At 50.0% G+C, this 25,328-nt stretch overlaps 2 protein-coding genes across 12 annotated transcripts; both read right to left on the bottom strand.

The window, feature by feature from the left end:
* Positions 1-1,037: 1,037 nt before the first annotated feature.
* LOC117432322 (inner centromere protein A-like) lies at positions 1,038-12,625 on the bottom strand. 5 transcript variants are annotated; one of them, XM_059002091.1, is made up of 20 exons: positions 12,427-12,625; positions 10,554-10,701; positions 10,061-10,171; positions 9,180-9,817; positions 8,845-8,896; positions 8,465-8,516; positions 8,112-8,208; positions 7,959-8,001; positions 7,715-7,841; positions 7,192-7,329; positions 6,918-6,929; positions 5,812-5,921; positions 5,315-5,435; positions 4,936-5,058; positions 4,369-4,508; positions 4,075-4,210; positions 3,549-3,659; positions 3,093-3,161; positions 2,369-2,513; positions 1,038-2,216 (listed from the first exon to the last, which is right to left on the bottom strand). In XM_059002091.1, the coding sequence occupies exons 2-20, from the start codon at positions 10,691-10,693 to the stop codon at positions 2,002-2,004; spliced, it is 2,580 nt and encodes an 859-aa protein (XP_058858074.1). In that variant the 5' UTR covers positions 10,694-10,701; positions 12,427-12,625; the 3' UTR covers positions 1,038-2,001. The 5 variants fall into 5 exon arrangements, with proteins under 5 accessions (XP_058858074.1, XP_058858075.1, XP_058858077.1 ...); XM_059002092.1 differs by having other exon boundaries at positions 3,093-3,158; XM_059002094.1 differs by lacking the exon at positions 3,093-3,161.
* A 2,456-nt stretch (positions 12,626-15,081) lies between these two features.
* On the bottom strand, positions 15,082-24,489 carry pgghg (protein-glucosylgalactosylhydroxylysine glucosidase). Of its 7 annotated transcripts, XM_059002320.1 has the most exons (15): positions 24,297-24,484; positions 23,563-23,842; positions 22,783-22,993; positions 21,882-22,317; positions 21,401-21,520; positions 20,633-20,764; positions 19,922-20,033; positions 18,979-19,051; positions 18,371-18,505; positions 17,947-18,082; positions 17,547-17,642; positions 17,152-17,249; positions 16,241-16,452; positions 15,274-15,347; positions 15,082-15,225 (listed from the first exon to the last, which is right to left on the bottom strand). In XM_059002320.1, exons 2-14 carry the CDS (start codon positions 23,816-23,818, stop codon positions 15,280-15,282), a joined length of 2,085 nt encoding a protein of 694 aa, XP_058858303.1. In that variant the 5' UTR covers positions 23,819-23,842; positions 24,297-24,484; the 3' UTR covers positions 15,082-15,225; positions 15,274-15,279. The 7 variants fall into 7 exon arrangements, with proteins under 7 accessions (XP_058858303.1, XP_058858304.1, XP_058858301.1 ...); XM_059002321.1 differs by having other exon boundaries at positions 15,082-15,347; positions 20,633-20,653; XM_059002318.1 differs by having other exon boundaries at positions 15,082-15,347; positions 24,297-24,483.
* Between the last annotated feature and the right edge of the window lie 839 nt (positions 24,490-25,328).

Here is a 25,328-nt window from a genome sequence, read left to right as displayed (position 1 = left end):
CAGTCTTTTCAATAAACAGTACTTCAATGGATCCCTGGTTTGGTCACATGCTGAATAAAGTAAATACAGTTCGGTGCCAGCGTTGTCCAAACATTTTCCATGTGATTCATTAGGTTGCTGGGCTGTGGCTTTCCTCTGTGCAGAGAGCACGCTGCTCTGCGCTCGTTCTGGGGTTTCCAGACTTCCACTTGATGCTGCAAATTTCAAAGCAGTTTCACAATAATTTAAAATGGTTTCTACATAATGTAAAATCCCTGGCAGAGCGTTCGCCAACATAACCAATTCAATAAAAATCATGAGGAAGGATGTGCCTGTGCTGCAGATCAGAGTCTCACTCAGCGATACAGAACCAGATTGGAGATAAAGAAACTGCAGGAGTTCCATGACAAGCATTAGAAGTCTTTACTGTCTTTAAATGAAATATATTTAAAAAAAAAAAAAAAAAAAAGAAAAGACTGTCAAAAAGCTTGGTATAGAATCCATTAAGCACTTTCTTCCCCCCAGAACAATTTAACTGTAATATATCTGTTTGTATGTCAACTCCCCTCCCTATTAATATAAAGGGCATTGCTCAAGTAGTCGTGTGACCCCCTCCCTCCTTTGCTGTTGGTGTTACTGGAAGTCTATGAGGTCATCCATGCTGGTAGTTTAGTTCAGTTAGGGAACCTCTGTGGTTTATCTGAGCAATGCAAGCCCCCCCCTGGTACTGGATGAGGGAACCGCACCTCAGCACAGTCCAGTAGTGGGCAGCTCAGTAATGGAAGGGAGAGGGGGAAAATCATTCTGGCTCAGTAATAAAGTAGATTACGTTTTAAAATATATATTTGTTTTGTTTCTAGCTAGCTTTCCTCCATGTTCTTTGAGTAGGGATCTGAATTATTGACTAATCAGTTTCTAAATAGCTCCATTCCAGGAGAGACTGGTCAGGTACAGTAGTCAATCTGTGCCTCACACCCTACAGCAGACTCCACCTTGGATCCAGATTTCAATCATAGCAACGCTTGTAATATGAAATCAAGAATATCAAATAAAACACATTCTATTTAAAGAAACTTTATTAAAATCAGTCAGAAAAGTAAAAGAGAGGGGGGGGGGGTACAAAAAGAATAACCCCCCACCCAGTGACAGTGAACGACTGAGGCACAAAAACACAGTGAACAGGAGGCACACACGCACACAGAGAGTGAACAGGAGGCACACAGAGAGTGAACAGGAGGCGCACACGCACACAGAGAGTGAACAGGAGGCGCACACGCACACACAGAGTGTGAACGACTGAGGCACACACAGTGAAAGTTTAAGAGGCACAAACACACAATGAAAGATTAAGATGCACAAACACACAGACGCTGCGCCTCATTATCAAACCCAGACTAGCCTCTTCCACACATTCGTTCATTAAGGCGGCAGACATTAATCTTCACACTACAACACGCAGGATCTCACAGCAAAGATATTCCCTGCAAGACGATCCAGAACTCTCAAACGAGCGCTGCGATACTCAATTTACCAACACCACATAGAAACGACAAATAGAACCATTCTCTAGACAGGCTATGCATCTCATCCTTTAAAACAGAGGCAGACACACACAAGTGCAGCGCAGCAAAACAGATGAAAGGTCGGATTCTTGAAGGAGCACAACTCCAAGCAAGCAGAGGGCTCGCTCTTCAAGGTGTACACAACTCAGTCATGTTCGCCGTATCAACAGAAACTTAAAAAACATTTACCTCGTGTAAAAAAAAAAAAAATTATATATGTATATAAAAAAAATGAAAGAATTCTATAGTGTACATTGCTCTATTCCAGTCTAAAACAAACAGACAAAGCATTCAGGGATGGAAGCGAGACCCTCTTACTGCACAGCAGCTTCACCCCCGTTCCAGGTTCCACTACGATCTTGATTAGCCAGCGTCACCAGCTCAGGTGTGTCTTACTCATAGGAAAGCCAGGAATGCACGACGCTGAGGCGCAGTGGGAGTCTTGCTTCCAGCTGTGCTGTTAGAACTTGCTGAGGGAGTAGGTGCCCATGTTGGTGGCGTTGCTGCGCCCCCCGGGTGGGGAGTGCCACACCGCAGAGCTGGTGCGTTTGAAGTAGCGTGGTTTGCTCTTGCAGAAGATTTCCTCCAGCTTGATTGGCAGGACCTTGCGGAAGCGCCGGTCCAGATCGATGGGGTTGTAGTACTGGTGCATGACTGCCTGGTTCAGCCTCTTGCCTGGAGAGAGCAGATTTAAAGATTAGTCCTGGGACGAAGTCAACACGTTTGGAGTTCTGCGTTTATTTTTATTTAAAAAGTTGATTTCTAATACACAAAGCCAGCACTCCAGAGCCCTGAATTCCGCCCTCTTCCCCACAGGCCCCACTCACCCTCAGCCCAGGACGGGAGGGGCTTCTTTGGCTCCCCTTCGTCATCCGTCGAATCGTCACTTTTCAGATCCATCCCATAATCATCAGCATCCAAATTCTGCACGTTGCCACCCTTGGGAGTCATCTGGTAGGACTGAGGAGATTTCTAAAGGAGGTAGGAAATAAAACCACAACACTTCTGAAATGACAGGACGACAGTTTGCAGACTGAACAAAGGCACAAAGAACTGGGATAAACAGGTGGGCTCACAGACCCAGATTAACCCGGCACTACCTTAGGTGAGGCAGTCCAAAGGTCAGGGTTAACCAGGGGTCTGTGAAACCAGCCGCAAGCATTCATACAGAGGATAAATGTAGATATCTCACTCCCTTCTCATCCCAAAAAGGGAGCACACACACACACACACACACACACACACAACCTCCCCCAGTGAGCGAGGAGGACCACAGACAAAGTGAAACAGTATCCCAGCCGAAGCAGCAGAGAAACGAAGTGCAGTGGCAGCCAAGAACACGAGGCGTGGACGGGACATGCAAACCAGCCCACCACATTGTGCAATATATAAAAACATTTACACGCATTGAGAATACAGAGTGCAGGGTGCAGGGTGCTCAGAGCAGTGCAGACCCTAGCCAGTGCATCGTGCATGACACACTTCTGTAAGGAGCGGTGGGACACTACTGAAGGGGAGCAGGTGTGAGACGCACACTGACTCCCTGCCTACCTCGATGTCCACAGTGATGTTTAGCACCTGCTGGTTGCACACAGACTCACTGGCCCCGTTCTCCTGCTGCTGGGTAGAAAGGGCTTATTCAGCGATCAGCCAAAGACCAAAGCACCCCAAGTGCACTCTCCATAGAAAACAATGTCAGCAGTATAAACTCAAGAGAAGGATGGCAACATTCGCACTAACTGTTCCTCGGCTAGGAGAGGGAGACAGAGACAGAGACAGAGACAGAGAGAGAGAGAGGAAACAGAGTGCGGAGAGTATGGAATGGGTTACCCAGACAGGCAGTTATAGCTACAGCACTGAGATCTCTTAAGGTTCTGAGTCCAGCGAGCTGCTAAGAATCAGATGAGCACCGACGGGCTGAACGGCCTCCTCTCGTTCGGGCATTCTCTTGTGTTTGTGTTGCCGACAGCGAGAGTGGCGCGCGTGCCCGAGCGAGATGTTTCTCACCTCAATGTCGACCGTGACGTTGAGGATCTTCGCAGCCACCTGCTTCTCCTTGGCCAGCTTCTCCTTTGCCAGCTTCTCCTGGAGCTCGAGCTCAGCTTGACGCTGCTCCTCCTAGACACACAGAGAGAGGAATCAATACAGAGACACAGAGAGGAATCAATACAGAGACAGAGAGGAATCGGTACACACACACACACAGAGGAATCAATACAGAGAAATCAATACAGAGAGGAATCAATACACAGGGTTCAAATAGTCACAAGTGAAGGACAAACAGCGAATGAGTGAAAGGCCTTAATCACAGTAAGATATAGTATTTAAGTTGAATTTGTACAATTTACTGTCAATATGGCCCCCATGGCTAAAGAACCAAACTAGTTAATTATTGAACCCTGACAAGGGGGGACTGGTGCACACAGACATACACAGCGGACAGTTTCAGAGCAGACTGAACCGAAACATGTCTATCAGGGTCTCCACGCTGAAACGTGCTCCTGTACTTTTGTTCGCTTTGCCACTGCGTTACCTTCCTCCTCTCCTCCGCCTCCTTGTGCAGCCTCGCTTTCTCCTCCGCTGCCTTCAGCGCAAGCTTCTCTCTGGCTGCGCGCGCCACCTCTCTCTGCAGGGCATCTGCCTTCTCCTTCTCTGCTCGCTCACGCTCCCTGTCGCGGGGGAGAGAAGAAAGAGCGAGTACAGGAGACTGAAAGCACACACACAGCCTTCCCCACACAGGGAGATATGGAGGGTATACTGACTAGCTGTAATGGTGCATCAGTCACCCCCCCAAACACACACACGCTCCACTCTCCTGCAGTCTCACCTCTCTGCCTGGATCCTTTCCTGCTCCCTCTTCCTCTCCAGCTCCAGCTCCTGCAGTCTGCGAGCCTCTGCCAGCTTCCTGCCGCGCTCCAGCTCCTCCTCCTCCTCACGCCTCTTCAGGAGCAGCCGCTCTTCCTCCTCCTGCAACGAGAGCAACGGCTTGAAGCAGCCAGCAAATCGGCTCTTCGGGTCCATCTCTCAGCATTGTGGATCTTTCATTAAGTTTAGCAGGGACGGAAATAACGCAGCTCCCATTGAAAAGCAGTTTGATCCATTCCTGGTTTTACTATAAAAAGAGACACCTGCAGCTGATACCAAATCAAGCTTGTAGTAAAAACAGGTGAAACAGCCATGTACAGTTACTTATATTTCACAAGCATGATTGGACCACGTACTAAAAGTTTAACATTTGGATAGTTTAGCATGTATTAAAAGATCGTATCAAATCAATCAATCCAAACCCAGCTAGTCTGAACTGACCACGGTATCCCAGTGAAACACAGGAAGATGGCATGGAAACGATGGCGCCACACTTCATCTCTCGCTTCCTCGTGGCGGTGGTTCTTACCGCAGCCTGGATCTTGTTCCTGCGCGCCTCCTCCTCCTGTCTGCGCCGGCTCTCCACCTCTTCAGTCTTCTTGGTGTTCACTTTCCTCTTCGCCTTCTCCTCTGCCAGCCGCTCCTCACGCAGCTAGGAGATTTACAACCCAAATTAGAAGATAGGATAATCCCACACACACACACACACACACACACACACACACACACACACACAGCGAAGCATTCTACAGCACAAAAAAAAATTAATGCGTTTGCATCAGCAACCTCAAAAGTTTGGCATGGACGAAGGCACTAGCCGACACAGTAAAGCACCCCAGGTCCTGTGAATCTCGGGGTACAGAGGTCCCGATTAAAGTGATTTGTACCCCAGGAGTGGTTGAGCTCACCTTGTCGTTCTTCTCATCGAACTGAGCAAACTTTTGCTCAATTTTTTTCTTCTTCTCCTCTTCCTTCTGCTCCTCCCTCTCTCGAGCCTCAATCACCTTACGCAAGCGATCCTCGCGCTTCCTGAACAAGGGGGGTGGGAAAGAGACTTCACTGGAGCAGCGATTAATCTGTCCCCCACCTCACCGGAGCAGCGATTAACCCCCACCCCACCTCACCGGAGCAGCGATTAACTCCCACCCCACCTCACCGGAGCAGCAATTAACCTGTCCCCCACCTCACCGGAGCAGAGATTAACCTGTCCCCCACCCCACCTGACCGGAGCAACGATTAACCTGCCCCCCACCTCACCGGAGCAGCGATTAACCTGCCCCCCACCCCACCTCACCGGAACAGCGATTAACCAGTCCCCCACCTCACTGGAGCAGAGATTAACCCACCCCCCCACCGGTACTTTAAAAAGCTGTTGGGAGTCTCTCAGGGCAGCCCCCCTCCTCACCTCTTCATCTCTTCCAGCTTGCGTCTCTTATCCTCCTCCAGCTTCTTCTTCCTCTCGATCTCCTGCTCCTGTTTCTTCTTCAGCATCTCCAGACGCTGCCTCTCCTTCTCCTGCAGAGATGCACACCACATTACAGAACAGCACACCAAGAGATGCATACAAACACATCAGCTTCCCGGTGTTCAATGAAAACAGACAGGAGAACCTGCTTACGATGTATACAAACACATCAGCTTCCTGGTGTTCAATGAAACAGACAGGGGAACCTGCTTACGATGTATACAAACACATCAGCTTCCCGGTGTTCAATGAAAACAGACAGGAGAACCTGCTTACGATGTATACAAACACATCAGCTTCCTGGTGTTCAATGAAACAGACAGGAGAACCTGCTTACGATGCATACAAACACAAGCTTGCTGAAGGCTGGTGCTGAATGCAGCCAAGTGTTCCTGCATTGTGACATGATCAATGCATGAAATGTCCCACTATTTGGGGATAATACACCTCACCCCCCCCCCCCCCCCACCCTTCCTTAAAGACCCTCTAGACCCAGCTGGTATTAAAAGGGTTAGTGCTTTTAACTCAGACCCAAGTGCAGCGGATGCCAGGGGGGTGCGTTAGAAAACATGAATTGGAGTCCAAGGGAGAACCCTGATTCCCCCAAACCCAGGCTGTGCACGTGGACAGCGCTCCCGCTGTGAAGGCGGGTTCCAGCGCTAGTGGAGCAGTAATTGCAGAGTCTCTTACCCACATCGTTCTAAAGGGGAGCGCTGTACTCCCTGGTACAACGTGCACAGTGCCACCCACACCCACAGTGGTGTGAAACAGTCATGGTTACAAGAGGAATATTAGGTATGGTGAGGTTAAGCCAGGGCATAAACTGAACTGCTCCAGATCTGAAAAGGGCAACATTAAACGTATGCATCCAACTGCTGGAGATTTGTAGTGAAGACACATTCAAAATGACAAATCGATGGAAAATAAGACTGCTATTGCAAAGAGAGGAAGCCGAGCTCAGACACCAATGCAGAGTTCGAGTTTATGCCCGTGAGTGGAAAATGTGCCAAATAAAAATATCCCTTTGAAAATTGAGAGATACTTACAACAGAACCAGTCTGCAATGCAAAGGAAAAAAGTCACATTGATTACTTATTAAAATGAGGTAGGAATCCACTTGAAGAAAAACAGAGAATTGAAAAATTCCCTCCCAGTCTCTCAGCTCTAACCACTAGAGAAAGACAGTGAGAGAGACAGAGAAACAGAGACACACACACAGAGAGCAAGAGAGAGACACACAGACAGAGAGCGTGAGACAGACATACAGACAGCGAGACAGAGAGCCTGCTTTCAGTTGAAGTGCATCTCCACAGAGCTCACCTTGAGGTCCACCTTGAGTGGGGTGGTGCGTTTGATGAATGACTTGACGACAGTGGAGCGGCCGACAGAGATGGGGGTCATGAGCAGCTGGTTCTTCTGCACAGTTTGGAGGAAGGACTTCATGTGGGGCTTCATCACCTAGAGAGAGAGAGAGGACAAGGTTACACCAGCCCAGCACTAACACACCGTCTACTCCACCAGCAAGCACAGGAGCAGCTGCCTGGATGCTTGGAGAATGGTGCGTAAGGCCCATGAATCGCATTTTCCACCATTAATAGTTCAAGCGGCCGTCTAAATATTTGAGCGAGTCAGCAAGTTAAAAATAGCTGGAAAAAGTTGCTCCAGTAAGTTGCTTGTAAACGTTGTCCAGCGGTACTTGGGATTAATTAATGTGCACGGTCAGGATTGGAGTTTAAACTTGTACAGGCTGAGGAAAGGGGGGGGGAGTGACCCTTATCTAACTGGTATAATGTTAAACTCCCCCGGTGGACAGAAAATAACTACTCATGTGAAGATGCCTTACACTGTGGGTCCTGCTGGGAGGGGAGGGCGTTTTCTTCTTGGGGCTGGCGGAGACCTCGTCCTGCTGAGCTCCTGTCCCAGCACTGCTCTCCACCTCGTTCACAGGACGCTTGCAGCTGGGCTTCTGTCTGCAGGGAGAGGGAGAGGAGCAGAGCTGGGCTGTTAATAGATGAAACATTAGCCGAGCGTTTGGAATACTGGCCAAAACGTTTCACTGCTGCGAGGGATGCAAACAAGCACTTTACCTGAGACCTGTTTGAGCTTCGTCTGTCTTCTCCGGATTGCAGTCTGTACAGATAACAAAAAAAAAAAAAAAAAAAAACAGTAGGTTAGAAAGAGAGAGAGTGAGAGACAGCATGTGTGAGACAGACACAGACAGGAGAGAGCGGTTCTGGCACCTTCCAGAGAGGGCACGGTCTGTGCCTCCAGGCTGGACTGTGTGCTGCTCCTGGTGGCTGGCCGGCCGGACTGACGTTTGGATGGGGAGTTGACGATCTGCAGAGGACAGGAGCACATTATTTAAATAATAAATAAACAATGAATGATGGGGTGTATGTAGTTTTTCCATGAGATCTCATAATTTCCAAAATCTAAAATGGAACACGACAAGGTAGCTCATTCCACCTCCCTTTGGGTTTGCAGAATCGTTCAAAGTGATCAGCGAAAAGAAAACTAACGAAGGCATTTGTGATGCTAATATCCCTGCAGCCCAGCCTCCAGTTCCACGCCGAGCTGAAGAAAGTCTGCTTACCTCCATCACTGGGATGGGAGTTTCTGGGGTAGCATCAGGCACAGCCTCCTCACTGAAACAGAACAGAAAGAGACCTTCTTGAATATTGTGGAACATAAAGTAGGCAGTGTGGTACAGTGGTTAAAGAAAAGGGCTTGTAACCAGGAGGTCCCCGGTTCAAATCCCAGCTCAGCCACAGACTCACTGTGTGGGACCCTGAGCAAGTCACTTAACCTCCTTGTGCTCCGTCTTTCAGGTGAGACGTAGTTGTAAGTGACTCTGCAGCTGATGCATAGTGCACACACCCTAGTCTCTGTAAGTCGCCTTGGATAAAGGCATCGTAAATAAAATAATCCTCTACTCTAAATGAAAAACAGTTGAACCCAGAGTGGGACACTCACTGCTTCGCCGCCTCCTCCTCCTCCTCCTCCGTGACTTCAGCATCGTTTTTACCTACAGGAAAAGCAGACACATACAAGGCAGGCGTTAGTAAACTCAATTCGCCAGCAGAACCGCTGGTCTGCTCCCCTTAGTTTCCTATAATGTTAGCTTAAGGATGCAAGGCAACCAAGGTGTTCCCAATCACCTAACCCAACCCCTGCTGATAGCCCAACACCTACATAAACTGTTCAGAGGTAATCTGGAGGTACCAGAATGATTCTCTTGACCCTTTGATTGTTTGGGGGGTTGGAGTATGCGGTTCGAGCGGAGGTACAGCGTGCACCCAGATACTCACGGCTCACAGTGCTGGAGGCGGAGGATTCCAGCTGAGCCTTCTTCTTGAGGAAGGAGCGACGGCTGGCCCTGCGCAGGGACTCGCGGGTCATGCTCTCCCGCACGCTGAGCAGCGACCGCTGGCCCCCGATTGAGCGCCTCCCCGAGGACCGGGGGGCCCGCTTGCGGGACTTGGGGGCGTCGTCAGTCTCGCACCCCGACGCCCCTGCCTCGGCACCGCTGACCTCCGCGATGGGCAGCTTGGAGACGCTGCGCCCCGAGCCCCCGCTGTGCTCTGGCACAGGGGCTCCCACTGCAGGCACGCTGAGAGAGGATGCTCCTGGGACGGCCAGCAGCCTGGAGGTCTTAGTGGAGGCAGATGTTTCCACCTCCTGCTGGGCAAGCTCTGCAGACCGGCGCTCCACACTGCTGATTTCCACCTGGGGGACTCTCCCCTCCGCCAGGTCTGCCCCTGCCTGGCAGTCCGAGGGGGCCTCCTTGGCAGCCTGGGCTGCCTTGCGGGTGCTCCTCTTGGGCCTGGCCCCCTCCGCCTCCCACCCCTGCTGCCCTCCCTGCTCCACCTCCTCTGCCAGCAGGCTGAGGACCTGCACCTTCATCGAGGAGGAGCGACGCACATTGCTCCGCCTGCCCTTGGAGATTCTGGGGCAAAGAGAATGGTATTTAGAAACAAAAACACAAGAAAAGAAAACACATCTTCACGTGCAAATCCAGAGGGCTAATGAACAGTAGCACGAGCAGCTTTGAGCAAATTTAATCAAACTTGACAGCCAGGTCCCCAGAGGTTCGAGGCTAGTCTAGCGCAACACCCCAGATTGGAAGCCAGTGGAGGAAGGTGAACGCCTGGTCTAGTGCATGACCATGAACACACTGCTGGCTCCTTACCGCCTCTTGTTGGGGTTCTGGGTCCCACTCCCACTCACAGACAGCCTCTTCCGACCCTTTCTCTTCTGGGAGGGGGTCTTGGGCATCAACTCGGGCTCAGAACTGAAATCACTAACAGAGAAGAGACGAGGGGGGGTTAATACACATAACTGTAATCACTGACAGGCGAGGGGGGGTTAATGCACAGAACTGTAATCACCGACAGGCGAGGGGGGGTTAATGCATGATTGCAGGTCTCATGCGATAGGTACATGCAAGGATGGCCCAGAATAAAACGATGCAGCATCTACTTCATTGACATCACAAAGGGGTGAGGATGACCACTACATTAATACAAACACAATGTTATTGACTCGTCACTAAAGAATAACGCGGTGCACGACCTCCGTATCCTGCAGCTGAGGAAGCATTTCCATTCAATTCACCACAAAACATTAAACAGCAACGGGAGAATCACGAAGCGTGGACAAGCGAGTTTCTCTGCACCCTGTACCTGCAGAACATCTTGCTGGCCTCCTCCTGGATCTCCAGCAGCCAGACCATGTGGTTGTTCTCCACGTCGTTCACGTACTCCTTCAGCTTCAAATCAAACATCTCCAGCAAGGAGCTGGTGTCCTTCGAGAGTGTGTCCATGGCTCCCCCTGCAGACCACACACACCGTTACAGCTGGGATTAATGACAGGTCTGCTCTGCATTCAAAGAGGAGGTGGGTTTAAATACTGAACTGCTGGGACTCGCCCTTTCAGGCGAGTTCACTCATGTGTGCGCGTCACGCAGGACCTCCTGGATATGAAATCATTGCTCTTTTGTAAAATAAATACTTTGCATTAAGAGGAGGGCTCCCATGTGACTCGGTGTATACCAGACACTCTGAGACACTTCAGGCTTTTCAACTCATACCTCAATGCAATCCTGGCAAGGGTAGTCCTGCTGTGAAAGGTACGGTAAACGTACTAGACTGCGACGGGACTGTTCAGCTCTCACTGTCCCACTGAAAACCCCTGCAAGCATCTGTCCCAACATGCACCAGCTCATTACTGAGCAAGAAAGTCCAATGATCCCTCTGGACAACAGTATACAGCAGCTTTAAAACAGCCTAGTCTCCATCTATATCCAGCAGCTTTAAAACAGCCTAGTCTCCATCTATATCCAGCAGCTTTAAAACAGCCTAGTCTCCATCTATATCCAGCAGCTTTAAAACAGCCTAGTCTCCATCTATATCCAGCAGCTTTAAAACAGCCTAGTCTCCATCTACATCCAGCAGCTTTAAAACAGCCTAGTCTCCATCTATATCCAGCAGCATATGTGGATTTTCAAAATCCAGTACCTGGGGTAGGGTGCTACTGCTCCAGTATTTTGAAGCACAAAGTTAACCGTGTCTGGAATCGTGGGTTGCATTCGGGCTCAGATGACCCAATACACCCACCCCTACAACAAAGCCATCCCAGGACATCAACAAAACAACCCCCCAGCCCAGATTGCATGCGCGCAAAAACCGCAGCCCATGCCAATTAGAAAGGAGGACGCCTCGCATCACGCAAGCTGCATCGCTAGACTGCTTGCTGAATGTCAGGTTGTGTAAATTGCCGACGCAGCCCGCGTTTGAATTCGGGTCTGTCTGAGCAAGCCTCTCCGCATAACACACCGCACCTCCCACGACACGCGTTTTACAGAGAATAACTCGTTTAGTGTATGTACACTGTATATTCAAATCACATACCGAGTTCACGGGAACGCGATCTCTATTCAGTATGAAAGCTGAAGGGACCATGTGCATGCATATTTTATAATATATATATATATATATATATATATATATATATATATATATATATATATATATATATATATTAAAACGCAGTACAATTGTTTTTATTTTGTATTAAATACAAAATCGTCCAATGACTCGAACATTTAAACCAATTCTTTTAAAAAGTGAATCCTCAGTCCACTCAAACGCTTTCTCTCTCTCCCACGGTTACATTTAAAAATGAATTAACAGGAATTCCATATGCAGGATATTTTTGTTCTGTCTAGGTTATAAATGTTCCAAGACAGTTTGGTAATTTCAAAATAATAAACTTAGTTGCTGAACTGCCGGAAAAGCAAAACAATCCGCCATTATTAATTAAACACAACTACAGACCACGGCATATAAAAATGACATGAAAATAAAAGATTAGAAACACCACCCTCTACCCTGACAAACATTCACAGCGGCGTAATCCCCGTGCATTCGAGATATCTCCGTGAATCTTAATGAACATTTATTTAATTGGGCTGGATCATGAACTGTTTGATAGGCCTTAGTCTATTCTCCTTCACAACAGCAGAACGCAAACGCGAAATCTCCCTTCAAGACTTACCTTAACCCTAGCAACAAAACCAACACCTCACGTTTCACTCAGGCGATGTATTCCTCTGATTTATTGATTGATTTATTTATTTTTTTTGGATTACACTATTACTAAATTATATTCAGTCTTTCAGTTTGAATTGCTTTGACCCGCTCAAACCGTTCACAAACTTTAAAATCTTTCTGCGGCCAATCAGGCTACTGAATATGTCTTGACGTCACTCCGAAGGGGAGGAGGCAGGTGGCTTGTAAAGAACGTGTCAATCACGGCGATGACCAACCGGCTACTCGAAACGGGGCGACGTCAAATTCCTAACGTCATAAAGGGTAACGCCCACAATGCTTGATTTCCACTTGAGATTTTTGCACAGGGAAGCTGATCTGTTTGTTCAAAGTACTGCGAGTATGTGTACGAAATAACCCACGACAAGGTGACGCCCACGGTGCGTCGTGAGGCATGTGGCCGCAGGCCCTGGAGTGGGTTATTTCGGTTATAAAATGGCTTTTTTTCTTGAAAATAATTACACTTTTTAAGGAAAAAAATAAGAAATATATTATGTATTCTTCCACTTTGCAAAACTAGTCGCCGAAGACTATTTGATTGTAACATATATTTTGTACTTTTTTATTTTTCATAAACATTACATTGAACATTGCTGCATGTATATGACATGCTGAGTGAGGCTTGCACAGTGATTTCTCACATAGCTTTTGAATAGTGTTAGTGCTGCTGCTGCATGTATATGACATGCTGAGTGAGGCTTGCACAGTGATTTCTCACATAGCTTTTGAATAGTGTTAGTGCTGCTGCTGCATGTATATGACATGCTGAGTGAGGCTTGCACGGTGATTTCTCACATAGCTTTTGAATAGTGTTAGTGCTGCTGCTGCATGTATATGACATGCTGAGTGAGGCTTGCACGGTGATTTCTCACATAGCTTTTGAATAGTGTTAGTGCTGCTGCTGCATGTATATGACATGCTGAGTGAGGCTTGCACAGTGATTTCTCACATAGCTTTTGAATAGTGTTACTGCTGCATGTATATGACATGCTGAGTGAGGCTTGCACAGTGATTTCTCACATAGCTTTTGAATAGTGTTACTGCTGTTGCTTGTCTCAGTTTTCTTTGTTCTGTTCTCTGACTAAATAAATACCGCAGTATATTTCCCAATTTGTCTGTAATTCTTAGTGACACAGATGAAAAAAAAAGACTGTCGAGTGATTTAAATGCGGTTTCAGTTGTATGTTGACAATTTTACCTACAGAAACACTGTTTAGATAATTGTTACTATTAAGACGTAGTAATATTAATAGCGCAGGTAAGTAAGTTGGTGCATGATGTCATACCGCACGGTCATGTGATCTTGTTCAGCCAATCACAGTACTTAATTTTTCCAAGCCATTGTATAAAGCGAGTTACAGCTGTGTACCGAGGATAGGGTTCTGTATTTTCCCTCAGTATATCATTTGCTTAGTGCTGAAACATTTGCTTGCATGCGTTTCATTGTGAGACATGTTGCTGTACGCCGACGGCATTACAATGCACACAATATTACATATATATATATATATATATATATATATATATATATATTGACGCTCTCACAATGAAAGAAATGTAAACGATTCAAACAAGCCAATCTCTACCTACGCTTTAGCGACATGTGGGCGGGCCATGGCCAAAGCGTAGGTAGAGATTGGCTTGTTTGAATCGTGGTTCTGATTGGCGGAGACATTTGAAACCCTTTTTTTGTGACAAACCAGAAATCAGTCAATTCCAGTAATACATTATTTTTGGTGTTCATGTTAACAGAGCAAAGACGCGACCCATCTCTAGCAGGGTGACCACACGTCCCGGGGACAAAGGTTCCGCTGTCCCGACATCTTGTTTAAAATCTTGAAAAGGTCCCGGGTCCTCATCCACTTTCTGTAACGCGTTTAGTTTATGACATCTGCAGTGAAAACAACGCAATATAAATAAACAAAGCTGCTCGGGTCATTTTTTATAAGTGATGAACACACGCAGGCGTGCGATTTAATTCAGGTATGCGTGTGAATCTACAGTTGTGTGTAATACAGTAATACTGCAGCGTTTCACGCAGTATGCAGAACAGAAGGAGACAACACGCTGCTTCCAGGTTCAACGCTTTATTTAGGAATCTCTTTCAGAGCCACTTGCTCTGGACTGACCACAATGAGTGTGCAACGCCCCCTTTTATAACCTAGCCCCGCCCATTTATGCTAATCGGGTGCCAGAGCAGACAGCTATCCCATTGGTCCCCAGCCGTACACCACGACCAATAGGCACACACGACCAACAGCCAATGACAGGGACCAGGGCGCACAGCCACAGGGACAGAGCGAACCCGCACCTAGTAATACAGACGGGGGGGTGGAGAGAACACAATACAGCGACATTAACAGAACAGACAGTAGAAACAAGAGGGAATACAGTACGCAAACACAATACACGGATCGCTACAATACATTCATTTCGTAGCTGTTCGGTTCTGACGGATTTAGCCCAGACCGAGCAGCGAGAGGCGGCAAGCATCAGAGACCACCGGGCTAAATAAAACCACTTCAACAACGTCAATAATCAGAGCCTGACGCAGCGAGAAAAACAAGAAGGAAAAAGAAAGAAAGATGCCAAGACGTAAATATAGATTTGCAATGATTTCATTTATTATAAACGTATCAATACGTATATAAACACAACCTTAATTAGCCACACGTTACACTGCTGCAGCTCCCAGTCCCGTGGGATTCCCAGCTCCCAGTCCCCTGGGGTTCCCAGCTCCCAGTCCCCTGGGGTTCCCAGCTCCCAGTCCTGTGGGATTCCCAGCTCCCAGTCCGGATCGTCACAGCGGCCAGCAGCTCGCCTGCTTCTGGATGCGCGCAGCTTCAGCGGGAACGGAGACGGGGGTCCCTGGAACACAGCGGCATGTTAGTGACTGCACAGCGCGGGAGCACACGGGGGGGTCACTGCTGTACAGCGCACACGGGGGGGGGGGGGGGGTCACTGCTGTGGGGAGCTCGGAATTCAGGGTGAAGCCTCGACTGCAAGACTGCTACAATTATTTACTCGATTCTCTAGTTATTTTAATTTGATCTTTTTGCTACTGATTTTATTGTACTTTATAACAACTCTTATCTGTAATGTGATATTCTGTGTCGTGATATTCTGTAATGTGATATTCAGTGCTGTGATATTATTATTATTATTATTATTATTATTATTATTATTATTATTATTATTTATCTCTTAGCGGACGCCCTTATCCAGGGCGACTTACAATTGTTACAAGATATCACAGTATTTTTTACATACAATTACCCATTTATACAGTTGGGTTTTTACTGGAGCAATCTAGGTAAAGTACCTTGCTCAAGGGTACAGCAGCAGTGTCCCCCACCTGGGATTGAACCCACGACCCTCCGGTCAAGAGTCCAGAGCCCTAACCACTACTCCACACTGCTGCCCGTATTCAGATATTCAGTGTCGTGATATTCAGTGCTGTGTATTCTGTGTTGTGATATTCTATAATGTGATATTCTGTGCTGTGATATTCTGTGCTGTGATATTCAGTGCTGTGATATTCAGTGTCGTGATATTCTGTAATGTGATATTCAGTGCTGTGTATTCTGTGTTGTGATATTCTATAATGTGATATTCTGTAATGTGATATTCTGTAACAAGTGTAAGTACAATAATAATAATATTAGTGTACAGGTCACAACACGCTCTTGAAGCATTGAGAAGGACTTCTGGTCTGAACGCTCGTCAGTGAATTCATTGGGTTTCTTTGGGGTTTCTGGTACCTAGGTTGAGAGGGAGGCTCTTTCCAGACTGGGTCAGCACCAGTTCCAGGGCGCAGTGCTGGGGTCCCCACACCCTCGCCAGTACCACCGTCACCCCCTCTTTACTGAAGGTGAAGTCCAGCTTGTTGCCAAGGTAACACACCCCTGTGATTCGGAGGTCACTGATGTCATCCGGAAGAGTGGGGTCAAAGTTCAGGCTGTTCTTGTTTATCCTGCAGTGAAAATACATGAAGAGAGTTTGGGGGCTCTGTTACAACAAGGCACAGAGAACAGGGGTACAGATTGAGGGAGAGTTGGGGGCTGTGTTACAGTATAGAGGGGTACAGATTGAGGGAGAGTTGGGGGCTGTGTTACAGTATAGAGGGGTACAGATTGAGGGAGAGTCGGGGGCTGTGTTACAGTATAGAGGGGTACAGATTGATGGAGAGTCGGGGGCTGTGTTACAGTATAGAGGGGTACAGATTGAGGGAGAGTCGGGGGCTGTGTTACAGTATAGAGGGGTACAGATTGAGGGAGAGTCGGGGGCTGTGTTACAGTATAGAGGGGTACAGACTGAGGGAGAGTCGGGGGCTGTGTTACAGTATAGAGGGGTACAGATTGAGGGAGAGTCGGGGGCTGTGTTACAGTATAGAGGGGTACAGATTGAGGGAGAGTCGGGGGCTGTGTTACAGTATAGAGGGGTACAGATTGAGGGAGAGTCGGGGGCTGTGTTACAGTATAGAGGGGTACAGATTGAGGTTAGAGTCGGGGGCTGTGTTACAGTATAGAGGGGTACAGATTGAGGTTAGAGTCGGGGGCTGTGTTACAGTATAGAGGGGTACAGATTGAGGGAGAGTTGTCATCTTGAAAAGGGAAGGTGTTTTTATTTGAAGGTACTGCACTTTTTAAAGCTCAAACTTTTCAACATGGACCTGAAGCCGGTGTATCCGAACAGAACCACCTGCAGGAACCCGCCCATCCCAGTGAGGAAATTCACTGCTCCGCTCCCATCCACACACTCGCTCCAGATCTGAAACAAGCACCCACTGAGTCAGGGTCATCTCGGCATCAACCCCAAACACTCCAAGAACATCCATCGCCCCGGATCTGCAATGCAGCCTCAACCTAAAACGACAGCTGTACCGACAGACACTCCCTACAGCCCCTCTTCTGAATCGTGTTCGTACCAAGTTTCATCACAATTAGAGGATCTGCTACAATGTGAGGTGTGACCCCCAGCCCCCCCCCCCCCCGCCCCCTCAGCCCCTCAGCCCCCCAGCGCCCAGCCCCTCAGCCCCCTAGACCCCCAGCCCCCCAGCCCCGGCACCTTGAAGGGCTCCTGGATGTTGTTGAAACACTTCCTGAGCTGCGCCTGTCCTCGAGCCAGCTCCTTCAGCTCCAGCCAGCCCACCGCAAACATGCCCTGGAGGGAGGGAGGGAGGGAGACAGAACCATCTCAGAACTAGAGACACAGAGGCAGGGTCCCCTCAGGTGTGTCAGAGGTGAGCCAAACACAATCTGGAGCATCTGTGGTAAAAAGATTAGACGAGAAACAAAGAAAGAAAGAGAGAGAATAAGAGAGAAGAAATAGAGCGAGATAAAGGAGAGAGAGAGAGAGAGAGAGAGAGAGAGTCTCAAGGTCGTGTTTATCATGCAGGGTGTGACACCGAGCATGAAGGTCCACCAGAGACACGGAGACAGACAGAGCGGGGACTGCAGGGTCTCACCCAGGTCATGGCCGGTCCCTCGGGGTCAGTGAGGGGCTCGTACAGCGCCAGGTCGTTCCTCCGCACCTCTGCACTCATGGGGTACCCCAGGGGGAACCCCAACAAAACCACATCCGCCTGCTTCACAGAGTCTCCTGAGGAGAGAGCGAGAGACGGGGGTGAGAGAGAGCAGGACGGGGGGGGGGGGGGGTCTGAGTGACTGGTAGAAGGGGAACAGAGGAGGAGTGAGAGAGAGAGGGGGAGAGAAGGAGTGAGGGAGGGAGAGGGGGAGGAAGTGAGGGAGGAAGAGGGGAAGGGGGAGAGAGACAGTGAAGGGGAGTGAGGGAGTGAGGGAGGGAGGGAGAGGGAGAGAGAGACAGTGAGGGGGAGAGGAGTGAGGGAGGGAGAGGGGGAGAGAGAGAGAGAGAAGGACTGTCACTTTCCTTTCTGGTAGCCGTCAAACTCGGGGTGGTATTTCTCTTCTGGGTCGAAGGGCACCTTGATCTTGTCAGAGATTTCCTGCCACTGCGGAGGGGGCGGGGTTTGTAACAGGATCGCCAAGTCAACCGCAAACTGCAGACTGGAGAGAGAGAGAGAGAGACCTGCCACAACACTGTCAACCACCCCAAACTTAACAGCCGAGAAACGGTTCATGAATACCAGCTGTAGTTATGAGGAGAGAAGATCTTACAGAAGAGTCCAGAAACACGACACTAGCAGACAGTGCCTCAGTCTCACCTGGACTTCACTAGCAGACAGTGCCTCAGTCTCACCTGGACTTCACTAGCAGACAGTGCCTCAGTCTCACCTGGACTTCACTAGCAGACAGTGCCTCAGTCTCACCTGGACTTCACTAGCAGACAGTGCCTCAGTCTCACCTGGACTTCACTAGCAGACAGTGCCTCAGTCTAACCTGGACTTCACTAGCAGATAGTGCCTCAGTCTAACCTGGACTTCACTAGCAGACAGTGCCTCAGTCTCACCTGGACTTCACTAGCAGACAGTGCCTCAGTCTCACCTGGACTTCACTAGCAGACAGTGCCTCAGTCTCACCTGGATTTGGCCACGGCATTGGTGTAGACAGAGTTATTCACACTGTCATGGAACTCATCTGGAGGCATCACACCTGAGACACAAACAGACACACAGCACTGAAACACAGACACACTGAAACACAGACACACTGAAACACACAGCACTGAAACACACACACACTGAAACACACACACACACAGCACTGAAACACAGACACACTGAAACACACAGCACTGAAACACACACACACTGAAACACACACACACACAGCACTGAAACACAGACACACTGAAACACTGACACACTGACACACTGAAACACACACACACACAGCACTGAAACACAGACACACTGAAACACACACACACAGTACTGAAACACAGACACACTGAAACACAGACACACTGAAACATACAGCACTGAAACACTGACACACTGAAACACACACACACAGCACTGAAACAGACACACAAACACACACACAGCACTGAAACACAGACACACTGAAACACACACACACAGCACTGAAACACTGACACACTGAAACACAGACACACACACTGACACGCACGCTCACACACACTGACACGCACGCTCACACACGCTGACACGCACGCTGACACGCACGCTCACACACACTGACACGCACGCTCACACACACTGACACGCACGCTCACACACGCTGACACGCACGCTCACACACGCTGACACGCACGCTCACACACACACTGACACGCACGCTCACACACACGCTGACACGCACGCTCACACACACGCTGACACGCACGCTCACACACACGCTGACACGCACGCTCACACACACACGCTGACACGCACGCTCACACACACACGCTGACACGCACGCTCACACACACACGCTGACACGCACGCTCACACACACGCTGACACGCACGCTCACACACACGCTGACACGCACGCTCACACACACACTGACACGCACCGGTGATGTCGTAGCAGCTTTGCTCCTTGTTCCAGGTGACTCTACTGCTCCAGTACTCAGCGATGCCTCGCACCACCTCCCAGCCACCCCCCTCACTGAACAGGGAGAGATCCTGAGAGACAGGGGGAGAGAGGGAGAGGGCTGAGAGAGAGAGAGAGAGAGAGAGAGAGAGAGAGAGACCAGCCACCCCCATTACTGAACTGGGAGAGATCCTGAGAGACAGGGGGAGAGAGGGAGAGGGGTGAGAGAGAGAGAGAGAGACCAGCCACCCCCATTACTGAACTGGGAGAGATCCTGAGAGACAGGGGGAGAGAGAGAGAGAGAGAGAGAGAGAGACCAGCCACCCCCATTACTGAACTGGGAGAGATCCTGAGAGACAGGGGGAGAGAGGGAGAGGGGTGAGAGAGAGAGAGAGAGACCAGCCACCCCCATTACTGAACTGGGAGAGATCCTGAGAGACAGGGGGAGAGAGGGAGAGGGGTGAGAGAGAGAGATACCAGCCACCCCCCTCACTGAACAGGGAGAGATCCTGAGAGACAGGGGGAGAGAGGGAGAGGGGTGAGAGAGAGAGAGAGAGAGAGACCAGCCACCCCCATTACTGAACTGGGAGAGATCCTGAGAGACAGGGGGAGAGAGGGAGAAGGAGGTAGACAGGTGTACAGTCAGGTGTACAGTTCCGTGTACAATCAGGTGTACAGTCAGGTACAGTACCTGTGTGAGGTGCAGGTACTGCTGGAAGGCAAAGCAGACGTCTCCGTTGATGTGAATCTCCTGCAGCCCGTAAATCTCATCAGGACAAACCTCCTGCCCTGTCACTGCACTCTCCCAGGCAAACTTCACTCCCTGAGACAGAGACAACCCTGAACCCAACACAGAGACACAGAGACACAGAGACAACCCTGAACCCAACACAGAGACACAGAGACAACCCTGAACCCAACACAGAGACAACCCTGAACCCAACACAGTCAACCCTGAACCCAACACAGAGACAACCCTGAACCCAACACAGAGACACAGAGACACAGAGACAACCCTGAACCCAACACAGAGACAACCCTGAACCCAACACAGTCAACCCTGAACCCAACACAGAGACAACCCTGAACCCAACACAGAGACATAGACCCACAATGCATAGGGGTACAATCACAGACTTCTCATCCTGGCCTCTTTGTGCCTCACACATCCTGGTTTCTCTCCTCTTTCCCCCCAGCCTTGGCTCCGCTATCCTCTCTCCCCCTGTCTTCTCCTCCAGCTCCTGTCCCATTCCCCCCCTCTCCCATTCCCCTCTCATTCCCCCTCTCTTCTCCTCCAGCTCCCCTCCCATTCCCCCCCCTCTCCCATTCCCCTCTCATTCCCCCTCTCTTCTCCTCCAGCTCCCCTCCCATTCCCCCCCTCTCCCATTCCCCTCTCATTCCCCCTCTCTTCTCCTCCAGCTCCCCTCCCATTCCCCCCTCTCTCTTCCCCCCCCTGTACCTTGAGCCCTTGCTGGGCAGCGTTGTGTGCGGCACCCCTGAGTGTGTGGATCCGGTATCTGAGGATGGTGCGAGCCAGCTCGGGGTAGAACAGCAGCACGGGGGGGTACATCCAGGTGTCCTGGGGGGGGGGAGCAATATTCAATGAGAAACGTCCAGCCTGTCTCGTCCAGCCCCCTGTACAATATTCAGTGAGAAGCGTCCAGCCTGTCTCGTCCAGCCCCCTGTACAATATTCAATGAGAAACGTCCAGCCTGTCTCGTCCAGCGCCCTGTACAATATTCAATGAGAAACGTCCAGCCTGTCTCGTCCAGCCCCCTGTACAATATTCAATGAGAAACGTCCAGCCTGTCTCGTCCAGCCCCCTGTACAATATTCAATGAGAAACGTCCAGCCTGTCTCATCCAGCCCCCTGTACAATATTCAGTGAGAAGCGTCCAGCCTGTCTCGTCCAGCCCCCTGTACAATATTCTAGAGCTCACCTGGTCCCAGAAGACGTGCCCCCAGTAATCCTCTCCCCGCCTCCCATTGCTCAGCCCTGCGGGGCTCAGTCCACCGAACAGGAAGTCTGTCGGCTTCAGGGGAGGGAGCGAGCTCAGCAGGTAGTACAGGCAGCCAATCACAGCCTGCTGCAGAGGGGCGGGGCTCTTCACTTGCACGGCGCTTCCTGCCCAGAGCTCCGCCCACGCACGCCGGTGGGAGGGGAGGAGGTCCCCCGAGCCAATCAGAGCCAGCCCCTCAGAGTAGCAGCTCTGAGCGCGCTCAGCGGTGTCGGCCAGCGCAGTCAGGAATACCCAGCATGCACTGCTCTGCGAGGCCAGGAGGGACAGGGAGGCGGGCGGGGGGGTCCAGATCAAGTGAACGCAGGGCTGGGGTCCTCCTGGCACCTCCGGTGTTAACGTGTGTCCGTGGATGTGCCTGAGAGAAGAACAACAAGCAGCTTGTTTCTGTCTGTCTGCCTGCCTGCCTGTCTGTCTGTCTGTCTGCCTGCCTGTCTGCCTGCATGTCTCTCTCTCTGTCTCTGTCTGCCTGCCTGTGTCTGTCTGTCTGTCTGCCTGTGCCTGTCTGTCTGTCTGTCTGCCTGTGCCTGTCTGCCTGTCTCTCTCTCGCCCCGCTCCCCTGCCTCTCTCTCGCCCCGCTCCCCTGCCTCTCTCCCGCCCCGCTCCCCTGCCTCTCTCCCGCCCCGCTCCCCTGCCTCTCTCTCGCCCCGCTCCCCTGCCTCTCTCCCGCCCCGCTCCCCTGCCTCTCTCCCGCCCCGCTCCCCTGCCTCTCTCTCGCCCCGCTCCCCTGCCTCTCTCTCGCCCCGCTCCCCTGCCTCTCTCTCGCCCCGCTCCCCTGCCTCTCTCCCGCCCCGCTCCCCTGTCTCTCTCCCGCCCCGCTCACCTGCCCCCCTGATAGTCCGGCCCGGGTTCGAAGGCGATGTCTGAGCTTTGTGGGGTGAAGGAACTCTGGAGCTGCACTGTGATTGGCTCTCCGGGGGTCACCTGACGCTCCACTCTCAGCTCCATGGCCAGCAAGTTTGGGTGCGAGCGATGAGCCAAGATTGTTTGAGAGACAGTGACATCATCGCAAGACTGGGAGTGAGTAAACCAGCCTGGAGAGAGTGAGAGAGAGAGTGAAGCAGAGTGACATCATCACAGGACTGGGAGTGAGAGAACCAGCCTAGAGAGAGAGAGAGAGGCAGAGTGACATCATCGCAGGACTGGGAGTGAGTGAACCAGCCTAGAGAGAGAGAGTGAGGCAGAGTGACATCATCGCAGGACTGGGAGTGAGTGAACCAGCCTAGAGAGAGAGAGTGAGGCAGAGTGACATCATCGCAGGACTGGGAGTGAGTGAACCAGCCTGGAGAGAGTGAGAGAGAGAGTGAAGCAGAGTGACATCATCGCAGGACTGGGAGTGAGAGAACCAGCCTAGAGAGAGAGAGAGAGGCAGAGTGACATCATCGCAGGACTGGGAGTGAGTGAACCAGCCTAGAGAGAGAGAGTGAGGCAGAGTGACATCATCGCAGGACTGGGAGTGAGTGAACTAGCCTGGAGAGAGTGAGAGAGAGAGTGAGGCAGAGTGACATCATCGCAAGACTGGGAGTGACAGAACCAGTCTGGAGTACTGGGATGCAGCCACATCCCAGTTGAGAGATACAGGGCTGCCCATTCCCCTGTGTACCTGCGCGTGTGTCCAGTGTGTATTGCTGCCTCAGCCCCGAGGAATCAGCTCGGTCCAGCCTCACTCTCACTGCCAGGGGGGAGGGCACGTCAGCACGGTGACAGACCCCCACCCCCCCGCTGTACACCCCCCCCACGTGCATCACGTCCCCGAACACGCGCGTGCCCACGAAACCGTTAGCAACCGTCGCCATGAAGCGGGGGTCAGAGGGCAGCGTGTCAGAGGTGAAGAGGTAGGGGTCATCGCCGGGGTCCATTGAGGCTGTGGGAGGAAGGAGGGACTGATAGACACAAGACACTGGCCAGTGAAAAACATTATCTTCAATATGAGAGCACAACAAAGCCAAGAGCGATCTCACTATCACACTTCAGAGTGCGGGTTTCACTGCTCACCTGCACTTACCTCAAAGAACTGTGCTGTGCACAGCTGTATAAATGAGGATGATGATAATAATAATAATAATAATAATAATAATAATAATAATAATAATAATAATACTACACTGCACACATTTTACATAATACAGCAACTTGCAATGTATGGGTCACATAGTCCGATAAAATCATATACAATTCCCTTAGGTAGAATTCTGTGAGAAGGTTTTGAGTATAGAGCCCACTATGCGATAGCTGAGCGGACACGTGATCGATGCGTACTACCTACCCGCGGATCAAATGTAAAACTGCTTAAACTAATACATCCCATCAAAATAATAACACAGTAATAATATTCACCAGCTGGTCTTGAAAAACACAAACGAATCGGCTTATAGACGGACGACAGCGACCTGCACTCGCCTCTCCTCTCCTCTCCGCACAGTAGCCGCTTCAGCAAGTTGGCAAAGAAAGAGAACTAATAACCGAGAGGCTGGAGGAAAAGGGCGAAGGTTTCCGTTCACGTGTTGAACAGGACAGCAGACTGCAACTTTGAGAAATCCACGCGGGGGCGTGGAATGCGAGCAGCATATACCCTCCCCCCAACCCCCCACAGCTCGGGTTCAAAAGAACATCCGTGTTAGTCGTCGTGTTTAAAATGAACATTTTATTACCGCGGCGCCAGACTCTAAAGAACTCGCTTCTGTGTGTAAATAAAGAAATAAAGAAATAAAGAAATAAACGTGTTTTTAGTACCGTTGTCTGTCTGGGTTCGAGCTGTTGTTTTTTATTTGTTTTATTTCAGACCCTCGTTGGAATTTGAACCAGCGACCTTATATTATGAAACTATAAGGTTTTGTTGGAGGTGGTCTGCTGTAGAAACAAACGTGTTTGACTGGAAGTGTTTCTCAGTGTCTTCCTGTTTCAAGTTGTATCACTGGTGTGCTGGCAGGCTTATTTAAACATGGATCACACTGTGGTACAGAGCTGGCAGGCTTATTTAAACACGTATCACACTGTGGTACAGAGCTGGCAGGCTTATTTAAACACGTATCACACTGTGGTACAGAGCCAGACAGGCTTATTTAAACATGTATCGCACTGTGGTACATACTCACCCTGTCTCAGTGCTGATGTGTTAATGCTGGTTCAGTTTATTACATGGCAGTGTTAAGGCTGGTTCAGTTTATTACACGGCAGTGTTAAGGCTGGTTCAGTTTATTACACGGCAGTGTTAACGCTGGTTCAGTTAATTACATGGTAGTGTTAATGCTGGTTCAGTTTATTACACGGCAGTGTTAACGCTGGTTCAGTTTATTACACGGCAGTGTTAACGCTGGTTCAGTTTATTACATGGCAGTGTTAATGCTGGTTCAGTTTATTACATGGCAG

This window comes from Acipenser ruthenus, chromosome 27, assembly GCF_902713425.1.
Source record: "Acipenser ruthenus chromosome 27, fAciRut3.2 maternal haplotype, whole genome shotgun sequence".
NCBI classification, from domain to species: Eukaryota; Metazoa; Chordata; class Actinopteri; order Acipenseriformes; family Acipenseridae; genus Acipenser; species Acipenser ruthenus.
The sequence above is the reverse complement of the archived record's forward strand: the minus strand, read 5'-3'. Positions and strand labels throughout refer to the sequence as shown.

What these genes read in the sequence shown, in the direction of transcription:
- pgghg (XM_059002320.1), bottom strand. Translation starts at nt 23,818, where the DNA reads ATGGACCCCGGCGATGACCCCTACCTCTTCACCTCTGACACGCTGCCC. An exon ending in CACACTGGACACACGCGCAG is followed by an intron (nt 22,994 to 23,562) that starts GTACACAGGGGA and finishes CACTCTCTCCAG; the next exon opens with GCTGGTTTACTCACTCCCAG. An exon ending in TTCGGATACACCGGCTTCAG is followed by an intron (nt 16,453 to 17,151) that starts GTCCATGTTGAA and finishes TTTTCACTGCAG; the next exon opens with GATAAACAAGAACAGCCTGA.
- LOC117432322 (XM_059002091.1), bottom strand. Translation starts at nt 10,693, where the DNA reads ATGGACACACTCTCGAAGGACACCAGCTCCTTGCTGGAGATGTTTGAT. An exon ending in CTCCCAGCAGGACCCACAGT is followed by an intron (nt 7,330 to 7,714) that starts GTAAGGCATCTT and finishes CTCTCTCTCTAG; the next exon opens with GTGATGAAGCCCCACATGAA. An exon ending in AAGCTGGAAGAGATGAAGAG is followed by an intron (nt 5,436 to 5,811) that starts GTGAGGAGGGGG and finishes CCCCTTGTTCAG; the next exon opens with GAAGCGCGAGGATCGCTTGC.